We start from the raw sequence: 12021 nt of genomic DNA on the forward strand, positions 1-12021 counted from the left end.
ACTTTTTTTTGTTGTTAATTCTCACCCGAGGATATTTTTCCATTAATTTTTACATAGAGCAGAAAGGAAGGAGGGAGAAAAGAAGGGTGAGGGTGGGGAGAGAGAGACAGAGACAGAGACAAACAGGTGGTCTCACGCACAACCCCAACCAGGGCCAGAGCCTGCAAGCCAGGTACAAGCCCTTGACTGGAATCAAACCTATGACCCTTTGGTCTGCGGGTCTACTTCTAACTACTGAGTCAAACCTGGCCAGGGCTACAGAGATACTTTGATGGGATGAAAAGGGGAAGATTATTGGGTCCTGAATAGAGTAGAGGCACCACAGAGGGAAAAGGTGACAGGTTCCTTATGTGGGACTTCTCTATTTTACATTTTGCCCAGAGAAAACACAGAGACATTTTTTATTTAAAACTGTTAGGGTAGACATGTGGCAGAGAGAGTTGGGAGAGAGATGGGAGTTTGAGGCTGATTCCCTGTAAAAAAAAATCATTCAAATCTACCCACCCATCTGATGGCTGTTGCTTATTTTATTTTCTGCCCAAGGGGAGTGTTATTGGACGAGGTAGAGAAGACAGTGGTATACCAGAAATGACCTAAAGGGATGCCCTTCGGCAGGAGGCCATAGACTCCATGGCATACACTTGGGTGCTACGACTGCACCTGCACTTTAGGGGCTTCGCTTTCTATCCTTACAATTAATAAAACAGATCAAAGACTGGAGGTTAGCATCTGGTTATTAAGAGGTGTGATCTGACAGTATGGCGAGTCACCTCCTATAAGTCTTTAAAACAAGGTGGGTGAGGAGCTGGATTTGTTAGCGTACCACATCTTTAAAAAAAAGAGTAGATTGTAAGTAATACCCTTCTAGTCATTTTGGACCATACTCTATCCTTATGTCCTACTGCCTCTGGTATCTTATTCCTTAAAGTATTTAATGACCCTTGCCTTGTCATTTTTGAGACAAATATATAATGATCATACCCTTTCTTTGACCCCAGTTTAAGTGATTCCATGGATAGGTTCTGAACCTGCTAAATGTGTATGGAAAACTGAGTGAACTGCTAATGTATATTTTTTCAAAAATGAGTTCCTGGTTTTTAAGATTCTCAAAAGAGTCTGTGATCCAAAAGAAGTTCTAAACCATTGCTTAATAGAGCTGATTTGCATGACTGAATAAGGCATAGTGGGAGGGTAAAAGAAATGGCATAGTCCAGTTTTACATGCAATACTTTCCTATTACTTGGAGCATCTCCTATTACTGATCCTAAAACACTCCTGTCTCTGAGGATCTAGGACAAGGCTGCCTTATAAAGGGCTGGCCAATCTGCTCTATTCATATGAACATAAATAAGAGAAGGGCATTCTAGGCAAAGAAGGCAGGCTGTTCTGAGCAGCAGAAGGCAGGGACTGGATTGATCAAGTCAAATCCACTCTAAGAAATCCTTTCAACAAAATGACCCTATTTTCAGCCCCATATGCATCCAGGGCTCTGAGGAACTGTGATTCACCCCATTTTTCCTAAGCAAATAGGACAGTCATTAAACTAGACCATTGCAGCTCACTTCTTTCTTACCTCTCTGGTTAATTCCACCAAGCGTGGTTGAACAATAAGTGTGTTAAGAAAAAAAAAAACAAAAAACGGAATCTAAGCATTAAAGAGAAAATATCCACTTTCATGCTCTTTGCTCCCCTCTCTCTCTAACCCCAAACTGCTCTTACATACAAGATAATTTTTAAATTATAAGATTGGTATTAACACATCATCAATAAAGAGAAACAATGACCAACTCATCAATTAACAGACGCTAGAATACTTATGCAAGTCCTGGAGTTAAGAATCTTAGCATGGACACCTTCCCAGAATTGTGAGGAAAACCAAATGGAAAGCTCATTACCCTGCCTCAGCTGAAAAGCTAAATCACAGCCATTTCCCCTAAAGTTCTGTTTCAGGGAGAAAAAAATCCTCAAGAATAACTCTGCCCCCTTGATGAGGCAATCAAGGTCAAACAAGAGTAATGACCACAACCTATAAGCACTGTGATTCCTGCCCTAATTTCCCAGCACTTAAGACAAAAAAAAAAAAAAACCCACTCAGCACAAAACTTCTTTATGTATCTTGCTTGAAATCAACAAGAAAATGCTCACCTCACTGAGGATGTTTCTTTCTCTCTCCATCCAAGCAAAAAGAATCTGTGGCCCAGAGATTCAGACCTAGACATATATATCCAGTTGTCTTGATCTCAGTGACATTCAAGAAGGCGTTATACCTCAACTCCCACAATACTACCCTTAACCCTTCCCACTAGGGATCCCTTAATCACTCAACTTACTTCCTATCTTGAAACAAAACAAAAACTCATACAATTCTCACTACCCTCATCACCAGAACACAGCCTGTAGAAAATCTAACTTTTACAGTTTGCACTTTGCATGCTCTCTTCAAAGACCCTGCACACAGATACACACAGACACATAAAGACACAGTCAAGAGAAGAGGGGACTATCCAAGGGGATAAAGTTTTTTCTTCTGTATGAGTCTGGATTACTTGGAAGTATAAGGTCCATCTCTTAGCATGGTAGTATGATCTCAGCTGGATATATGTATGTGCAGGATAAAGGGAGTAGGAGTAAGGGATGAAAAGGTTATTGTTTCTATTTTTCGGCAGGTGGGGGTGAGAGGTGTGGATGTATATTCAGATGACAGGGGTAAAGGTGATGGACCCACAAAGGAATGAGATCTTCCCCTCAGCTTTCAATTGGATAAAAAAGGGGGGCTCTTTCCTGTTTCCTCATTATTCTAACCCAGTGTTCACCAGAGTGTTTCATGGAGTCACCAGTTCTGTGAGATGTGAGATAGAAAGAATACTGAGGTTAAATACATTTAGGAAACACTGCATTAAGAGGCTTAACAATATAATCTATTGCATAAACTTTCAGAGCCTTTAATATGCCAACATGGTCTTTCTCTCTCTCTCCATATATATATATATATATATATAAAGAGAATATAAGTTATAGTACACAGTAGCGATACTCAAAATATTTAATAACTGGTATGGCACAGGCTCCAATCAATCAAAATGGACCTCAGCCATAAACCACTGGTACGGCTGTACCCTTGAGAATGGGCTCAGGCTGAATGTCAGCCCATGTAGTAAGCATTGTTTCCCAAAAGTTTTTCCCAAAAACTCCATTTTATGTAGTATCTCACAGAACTGGTGAAAAGTGCTCTGGCCAATGCAGAAACTTCATCTTTCTGGGATAAAGCCAGGGCTCATGATCCTGGCCATTGGGGGCAGGAGAGGGGCAGCTCTGGCAGAGGCTCCTGGTAGCACCAGCTGATAGATATGACCACAGCTACAGCAGAAACAGAATTCAAAAGACAGATGTCCCTCTGTCCCAGCTGCTCCGGGGACTTTGTCCCTGGTGGGTCAGCAGGTGCCTGTCCAAGTGATGTTTACGGCCAAAGCTCTTCTCACAGCGAGGGCACTGGAAGGGCTTCTCCCCAGTATGGGTCAGCCAGTGTCTCACCAGATGGTGCCGTCGGCCAAAGCTCTTCCCACACTCAGTGCACACGTGGCACTTGGGCACCGGTGGAGTGCGCTGCCGTTTCCTAGCCCCAGGGCTCTCTCCGACTTCTTGGCCTTTGCAGGATTTGCCTTCAGCATGCACTCTCTGGTGGCTGGCCAGGTGGGAGTTGCATCGGAAATTCTTTCCACACTCAGAGCACCTGCTGGGCTTGTCATGTAGGTGGGTTTTCTGGTGCCGAATCAAGTGATGTCTTCGCCCAAAGCTCTTCTCACACTTGAGGCAGCTATAGGGCCTCTCCCCTGTGTGAGTTTGCTGGTGCCTGGCAAGGTGGGAGCCCCACACAAACTGTTTCCCACACTGGGGGCATGTGTGCGGTCTTAACAGGGAATCCATCTCTGTGTTACACAGGAGACTTGAGAAGCTATCTTCCTGAAGAAAAGGTGGCCCCAGGAGCATTCCTCTGGAGCTTCTGGACATGGAATCCCAGCTCTCCTCCTGCTCTGGGTTCCAGAGAACAGTATCTTCAGACACACTAGATAACATTCTGGGAGGTTCTGCTTCTAGTTCCGGGGTATCCCCTTCCTGCTCACTTCCATCTCCTGTGGAGAAGGGAAAATACCGACCCCAAAAGGGGAGTCACCACAGAGTACTTCAGGACCCAAGTCACAGGTGAGGTTGTATGTCTGTTAGAGCCTAAACCTCACCCAACAAGGGCTAAAAGAACAGAGTTTAATGTCATACAAGACAGTACAAAAGGTGTAGAAGTTAGAAGCCTAGGCTTAGGAGACAGACTATCTAGTTTGTTTGCTTTTTTGTTAATCCTCACCCAAGGATATTCTTCCATTGATTTTCAAATAGAGTGGAAGGGAGGGAGGGAGAGAGAGAGAGAGAAACATCAATGTGAGAGATACACATTGATTGGTTGCCTCCCACATGACCCCACCCGGGGCTAGGGATTAAACCTGCAACCCAGGTACGTGCCCTTGACTGAGAATCAAACCCGCGACCCTTCAGTCCCTAGGCCAGTGTTCTAACTGGGGAGCTGTTCTAACTGGGGAGCCAAACTGGTCAGAGCCAGACTCCCTAATTTTGAATCTCAACTTTTCCACTTAATTTCTGTTAGCCTTCATTTCTTCTGTGAAATGGAAATAATTATAAATAGATGTTGTAAGATAGCACAGTGCCTGCACATAGTAAACACTTAGTAAATGGTCTATGCTATTGTAATTATTTATTACTATTACTTATTACCACTAGTTTTTACTATTAATTACCATCTTCCTGCTTAAGCATAAATGAAGAGAGTTAAAAAATGTGCTGCAATCATCAATGGCTGGCTGGCCACCTGTCAGCAATTAGAGACACTGTGGAAGGCCTTTCTGCAATAGGTGGGAAGTTAAACACCACCACCAACAGTCACAACAACAACTAATGTTTATTGAGAGCTTATTATGGATCTGGTACTGTTTTACCATGTTAACATACTTAAATCTCACAATCACTTAAAGGTGAGGAACCCAAAGAGAGGTTAATTACTTTTCTAAGGCCCTGAAATCAAATCCACAAAGTTTGGCTCCAGAGCCTGCCTTCTAAAACATTCTGCTATACTGTCTTGCTTTTGAAGAAGAAGATCTCTAAACCTTTTGACTTTATAACTAACTCTCTGAGGCAGAGGAGGGATTAGAGGGACATGTAATGATAACATTCCAAAAGGGATGAAGGCTGTGCCTGAAAGTCCACTCTGGGTTGTTACCTGTATATGTTACCCTCAGGATGTCCCTCTCCTCTAAGTCCTGCGTGTCAGGGACCCATTGTTCTTCCCCTCCTTCTAGTGGAGAAAGCATGTCCAGCTTAGGAATTGGAAATCCTGCCCATGGGAAAGGAAAATAAGGGATGTCAATTAGTACAACAGTAATTCTGTACTTCTGAAAAAAAGCTGTTTTCTATATTATTCCTTAAAACTCTAGATAAAAGAAGGCCAGATGCAAGCTTCTCCCTCCTCATCTCCTCCCATTTCTTAAGTTGCTCTTCTTTTTTTCTGGAAAATCACATACCCTTCCCCAACGCGTGTGTTCTCTTTCACTATATGTCAAATACTTCCAGCCCAGGTGTCCTTTCTGGTCATAACTTCATTTATTTAGCTCTAATATAGCTGCCTCACCCTGCCCACACTCCCATCTTTCCCTAGATGATTTCTGAGTTTTCAAGGATTCAGAGTTCCATGTCTTAGATGTCCTTCTCTCTACTTTGTAAGAACTTGCCAATTCCCAACCAAAAAGAACCTAAAGTTCTCTTCTCCATAATTCAGCATTATTTTGCTGTTGTCTTTAAAAATGACACCTCATTTCCATTCTCTTTGGATTAGCCCTAGTGCTCTTTCTCTGGTGGAAGGATAGACAGATTCCTGACAAGGAAAGAACACTAGATAGACACTACCCAACAGAGCTGGAGCACATGGCTCTATCCTCCCTGAACACATTCTTTTAGTGGCTGGGAAAGGTCTTGCTTACTTAGAGAGACCACGATCCCACAGTTTTCCTGCATGACATATTCTCCATAAAAGTCTGTCTGAGAAGGGTCCAAGCTCCGCCATTCCTCCTGAGAGAAGCACAATGACACATCCTTGATGGTTACCAGGCCCTGAAATATAACGTAGCATCATCTGTCACCAGCTGTTCCTTAAGGAAAATGTGATCCCAATATAAAAGGCTGGGGTAGTAGAGGAGAGAGGGCAAGAGAAGGTCTAGAAAAAAAATTGCCCAGAGGTCCCTAGGTAGGGCACACAGTTTTGGTGAAAGGGAAATAAGGAGAGGGGTAAAGGTAATGGTCAGTGGGTGAGTGAGGACAGTGTCTCTAGAAGAGCTTCCCAAGGGGGACAAAAAGAAGTCAGAGACACTAGAAACTCACTGCTCTCTCTGTTTAACTACAGGTGTCTTCCAGTCTCTTCTCACCAGCCTTATTATTTCTACTGAAGAAATTGTGTACTATCTCCTCCTTCCTCCACTTGACCATTCCTTTTCTATCAGCACAAAATGATATAGAAGAAACATTCTCCCCCACCCCCGCCATCATGACGTATCCTTATCTTCTGAGGCAGCGTAGTATGGTGTTTAGGTGTCCCAATTCTGGAACCAAGTAACTTTTAGCTCTGCCATTTACTAGCATTATGGCCTTACACAAGTGCCTTCATCTCTTCTTGCCCTTTTCCATAAATGCCCCATCATCCACCCAGACTTGTCCACTTTATGCTCTTCCAACCTTCCTTCAGGTTCTCTTTTCCTAATCTTGAAAGATTTATTTCTTAAAAGATATTAATGAATTGTTCTTAAAATCCCCCTGTGGATAGCACAGCTGTCTATTTAAAAAAAAAACAAAAAAAACTAACTTCTAGGAATTCCCCTCTTCTTATTATGCCTCCATTTTTTAAAGGTATTGTGGGCTTCTTGGAAAGGGATAGAATCTATTCAATTATAAGATGAACATACTATCAGTGATCATGTGAAATAACAAATTAGTGGGATGATGCTAAGGCTATAGAAAGGCAGCAGTGATGAGGCCCTGGGAGAGGCCAAAGGAAACACACAGCCCACCTGTGATCCGGCTGCAAGAAGTGCTGCTGCCATCTCCCAATCTCCGGTGCTTCCCTCCTGGGGAATGGCAGGGACCCAGGGAGCCGACTGAGCTGGTGAGGGGAGAAAGGAACCATTAGAAGTGTACCATCCATCCTTTCCCATAAAGAGCCTAGGCCCCATTTTAGAGGGGCATAAGGGTCACAGTTTTTCTATATCTATGCCCATTGGTACAATTCAAATGTAGAAATAAAGTAGAAGAGATCTTCCCTCAAAATGTTCTGTAAGGGTATTGAGTGGTTTTTAGTAGAGCTATTCTGTCATCCATATCTACTAGACTAGCTGTGGTTTGAATTTATATTATTTGAATGTAATTTTCATCTTGTAAAGTACATCTTACTGGGTGTGTTCTCCAACAGTAATCAGTGTTGCTGTCACTTCCTTAGTCTCCTACATTCAATACCACTAAGATGCACTTGCAGCATGTGGAGGGAGTGGTTAGGCAAGAAATGGGAGAAACCCAGTTATGTGGCTTGCAGAATCCAGGAGCGCTTTATATTCCTATGACCAAGACCAAGGAAGAATAGACTAGTTGTTATATTGATTATACCATTCAGTCCATGGCAATTTGGGGATTTTTAACTCAACTTTTTGAACAGAGATTAGGAGACTACTCTCTGTGCTGTGCTTCCCCGCCACACACCCTCCAGATTCTCACCCTTTTCCTGAAGGGACTGTGGCTCTTCTTCAAGGTCACAGCACAGGTGTTCCAGTGGCCCTGGTGCCGTTCTCCATGGCCCCTCTCCTTGGCTTCCCCTTTCCACCTGGGGCTCTGCTCCATCCAGCTGGACATTCATTGACTCCCATCCTGTCCCCAGGGCTACTGTCTGTTCTGAAAGCATTTTCGCTGCAAACCCAAATTGTGACCTGGAACAAATTCATATCAGCTATTCCTATGAAAATGGAAAGGGCTGATATTCCTAAGGGAGAACAGCCAAGGGATAAAAGATGAAACTGGATAAGAGGAGCCTGGTGGAAGATGAACTTTAAAAGCCTGATGTATTCCAATCAACTGAGCCTGAGCCAAGCTTCTTGGAGGAGCTAAGAAATGAACAGGTGCTACAAAGCAAAGTCACTAATGGTTATTTTGGGAACCTCATGGTAGGAATATAATATCCCTGAAGGCTGGAAGAACTTCATTTTTTTAAAAAAATAAAGGAACAATCCTGAAATTCAAAAGCTATCTATTAATTCCAACCACTGAAAATACAGTAAAGTAAGCAATCTGGAAACATGCAGGAAGGAATGCACACAGACTTGCACCCAACAAAAACGGATGGTTTTCTGCCACAAATTCCATCCTCATCAATTAGTTTAGAATTAAATGATTACCATAGGTAAAAGTCTCAGCCAAAGGGTGTATTTGTGTCAAGAGCACTTTTTTTTCCATCGGAAAAAACAAAAGTTTAGAATGGGAAATATGGCCATTGGGGAAAAGTTAAAAACAATGGACATAGTTCCATCTTGCTTAAGGAAGAAGGCTGATGAATGACACTACCAATGAATAAAAAGACGAATGTTTTGTATCTCTATACAGGTCACTTCTTTTTTTTAAAATCCTCACCCGGAAACATGCTTATTGATTCTAGAAAGGGCCGGGGCGGGGGGGGGGGGGGGGGGGCAGAGAACACTGATGGTGAGAAAAACATGGATCATATGAGAGAGAAACATCGATCAGTTGCCTTCCTGTACGTGCCCCAACTGGAGATCATACCTGCAACCTAAGTATGTGTGCTGACTGGGAATCAAGCCCCCAACCTTTCGGTGTACAGAAGATGCTCCAACCAACTGAGCCACACAGTCAGGGCCAGATCTCTTCTTTTGATTGCAAGAGAAGAGGTTTAGGTTAGATTTTTTTTAATTCTTAATAATCCAGCAGTGCACAGGGCTGTGTTTGTGGGCTCTTCTTTTCTCTGGACATCTTAAAAGCTGGACATGTCCCACTTGTGTTGTGATAGGGGCCTTGCTGCCTTATGGCAGAGAAACAGTCTACAAGACTGCACAGGGTTCCTTTCTCCTTGGCAGAACCTTGGTACTATACTGGCTCACTCACATCCACACAATAACATTTGCAAGAACCCAGGAGTCCAGGATGGGTAATGACAGATCTCAAGTTGTTTATTTTCCTGACATTTCTCTTTGACAAAAGGGGTAGGTGCGAACCCTAAGCCCAATGCACAGAAAGGGAACAATTCCCCTTTCATCTCAGAAGTCCAACGATGCCCCAGGGCCCCACGGGAGCATCCTGGACTGATTCCCAGTTTAGGTTTCCCTTTCAGAGACTTCTCATGAGAAAGGAAGATTCCCAATAAAGCAAGAAAGGCAAACTTCCATTTTAGTTCTCTCCTCTGAATTCCGGCCCCTGTATTTGCTTCACTTTTAACACCTAAGGCACCACTGACTCCCCTTCACCAGAGGTCTTCCTTGTTCTCCAGCTCCCTTCATAAATCCTCCCCAAGGACTTTCCCTCTAGGTAAATATCTGGACACCTGTCTCAAACCCTCTTCCCAGAGAGGCCTCTCTCTGCAGAGCCCACTGGGCCAGCTGTGAGCCTCGCCAGACCACTGACAGAAAACCTGCGGAAGTGCTGAAAAATCTCAGCGCAGGAGGGAGGGGGCGGCACCTGTCCTCAGATGCACCTCCAGAGGCGGGAGCTCTCAGAGCAAGCACCTGGGCAGTGAAGCAGCCGGCCCTAACCTGCTTTCTCCGGGTCCCAGGATGACCCCAGGCCTACTGGAGTCGGCTTCTAGGGCTTTCACTTCCGCCTTTTCCTCACATATCTGGGGCGGGGGACCCGCAGGCACCTGCAGAAGTTAGTTTTTGCAGCCAGTCCTGCTGGACTGAGAAAGGGCCAGGTATTGAGCTGAGTGGCCCAAGGGCACAGGGACAAGTGGCGCTGGGTCCGAGAAGCCGGGCCCCTGCCCCGGGCGGGGCGCGAGCCGGAGGGGCGTCTGCTCCGGAGTAAGGTGGCTTCTTCCCTCCCTGTCACAGTGCCCCTGAGGGCGTCAGGTTTCAGAGCATCCGAGACACAGAGCTGGGGCAGGGGAAGTGAGGTCAGAAAACAGGTTTCCCGTGAACTGGGGCATGAGCAAGTGAGGAGAAAGGGGCCGTGGGGTAACCTGTGCGCGAGTGACAGCGGCGGGAACCCGCAGGGCTGACAGCGACGACGGGGACGAGGGGAACAGGGCGACGGGACGGACAAACACGTCAGTGGGGCCGACCCCGGGGGAAGGCAGCGACCCGGAGGCCGCGTCGGTTTTCCTCCCCGCCCCCACGGGTGACCGGGCCCCCACCCGCCGCCCCAGGAAGCCAGGCGTCCCTCCCTCCAGCCGCGACTGCCTCCCGCCCGTCCCCACTCACCCCGGTCGTCTTGGCCCGCGGCCCGGTGCCTGCCTCCTGGGCGCCGCCTGCCCCTCCCCTCCGCCCTTCGCTTCGTCGGAGCCGACGGCCGCGGAGCCAGCGGCGGGCGGAGACGGCGGCCCGGCGGGCGCGGCGGGGCGGGCACAGGAAATCCCGCCCGCTTCCGGGGCTCGGCGGCGGCGGCGGCGCGGGGGGTGAGGGGGGCGGGCCGCAGACGCTCGGGCCGGCGGGACCGCAGACCTCGGCGCCCCCCGCCCGGGGCCGCCACCGCGGGGCCGCCGCAGGCCCAGGCGTCCGGGTCCCGGCCCGCGGGGGCCGCTGGCCCGCTCCCTCACTGGCCATGTCCGCCCGGCCGCTCGGCCTCCCACGGGGTTCTCCGCACACGGGTTCGGGGATGACCTCGACATGCAATAACCGCTCTTACGTGCCGGACAATCGCTGTGAGGGCGATTTCGCGGGACGCCAGTCTGGAATTCCTCACGGAACTGACCTGCTGGGTTTCAAGCTAAGAGGACGGCGGCCTTGAGAGAGCACCGTGGAGGGGTCACTACTCCGAACGGGGATGGTCAGTCGACTTCACCCAGACCTAGGCCGCCAGCGGCATTGTCCGTTTTGCAGGAGCCAGTAGTCCCATGTGGCGGCTGAGCCTCCATGTGTGGACTTAATTAACAACATGTAAAATAGCTAATAAGCAGTATTTGGGATATATTGAGTTAAAACTTATTAAAAATAATTTTATGTACTTTTAACTTTTTTATATGGCTACTAAAATGTTTAAATTTTATGAATGTGGCTTGCATTAAATACTTCTATTGGACAGAGCTACTTCGAATGAAGGATTAAGATGAATTTGAATGGAAAGGACGAGAAAGGCCTACAGAACAGAATAAACACATTGCTGTTAGAATCTTTTTATAATTTACAAGTCACATGCATTATTTCTCATCACAACAGTTCTGTGAAATCTTACAGACTTAAAAAATATGACTCACTTAAGGTCATAGGTCACAAGCATTCCTTTAATATATGTTTATTTTTTCCTATGTGCCAGGCACTGTAACTAAATGATGGGAGTCAAGATCCTAAAGGAACTGTCTGTGGATTTAAGGACTCAGTCTATGGAAACACAGGTCAACAAATATTTGCAATAAAACATAATGAATGATAAAATGGAGGAATATCCTTTGCACTGAGAACAAAGAAGTGAACATGTATGGGAGAGAGGTCAGAGAAGACCTTGCAGAAGACTTGAGGCCATAATGAGAAAGAGGAGAAGGTGCTAGACATGCAGTTGGGAAAGGGTACAGAGCATATTCTAGAGCAGATTATGGCATATGTGGGGGTAGTGGCAGAACCAAGGTTTGTATCTCAGGTCCTGGAACTAAGTCCAGGAGTTCTTTTCATTTATGTTTCCACCGGTGATAAATACAAGGTGTATTAATTGGGGTAGTCTAACAATACCACTATCTCAGTGGCTTAACACAATAAAGGCTTATGTTTC

The 12021-nt window shown here is 46.0% G+C and overlaps 1 protein-coding gene across 3 annotated transcripts; it reads right to left on the reverse strand.

Moving 5' to 3' along the window:
* Positions 1 to 217: 217 nt before the first annotated feature.
* Positions 218 to 10596, reverse strand: ZNF641 (zinc finger protein 641). 3 transcript variants are annotated; one of them, XM_036251707.1, is made up of 6 exons: positions 10521 to 10596; positions 7819 to 8027; positions 7122 to 7213; positions 6042 to 6171; positions 5285 to 5398; positions 218 to 4130 (listed from the first exon to the last, which is right to left on the reverse strand). In XM_036251707.1, exons 2-6 carry the CDS (start codon positions 8000 to 8002, stop codon positions 3376 to 3378), a joined length of 1275 nt encoding a protein of 424 aa, XP_036107600.1. In that variant the 5' UTR covers positions 8003 to 8027; positions 10521 to 10596; the 3' UTR covers positions 218 to 3375. The 3 variants fall into 3 exon arrangements, with proteins under 3 accessions (XP_036107600.1, XP_036107598.1, XP_036107599.1); XM_036251705.1 differs by having other exon boundaries at positions 7819 to 8047; positions 10521 to 10540; XM_036251706.1 differs by having other exon boundaries at positions 2982 to 4130; positions 6042 to 6129; positions 10521 to 10562.
* Positions 10597 to 12021: the final 1425 nt, after the last annotated feature.

This window comes from Molossus molossus, unplaced genomic scaffold (assembly GCF_014108415.1).
Source record: "Molossus molossus isolate mMolMol1 unplaced genomic scaffold, mMolMol1.p scaffold_m16_p_10, whole genome shotgun sequence".
Lineage (NCBI taxonomy): Eukaryota > Metazoa > Chordata > Mammalia > Chiroptera > Molossidae > Molossus > Molossus molossus.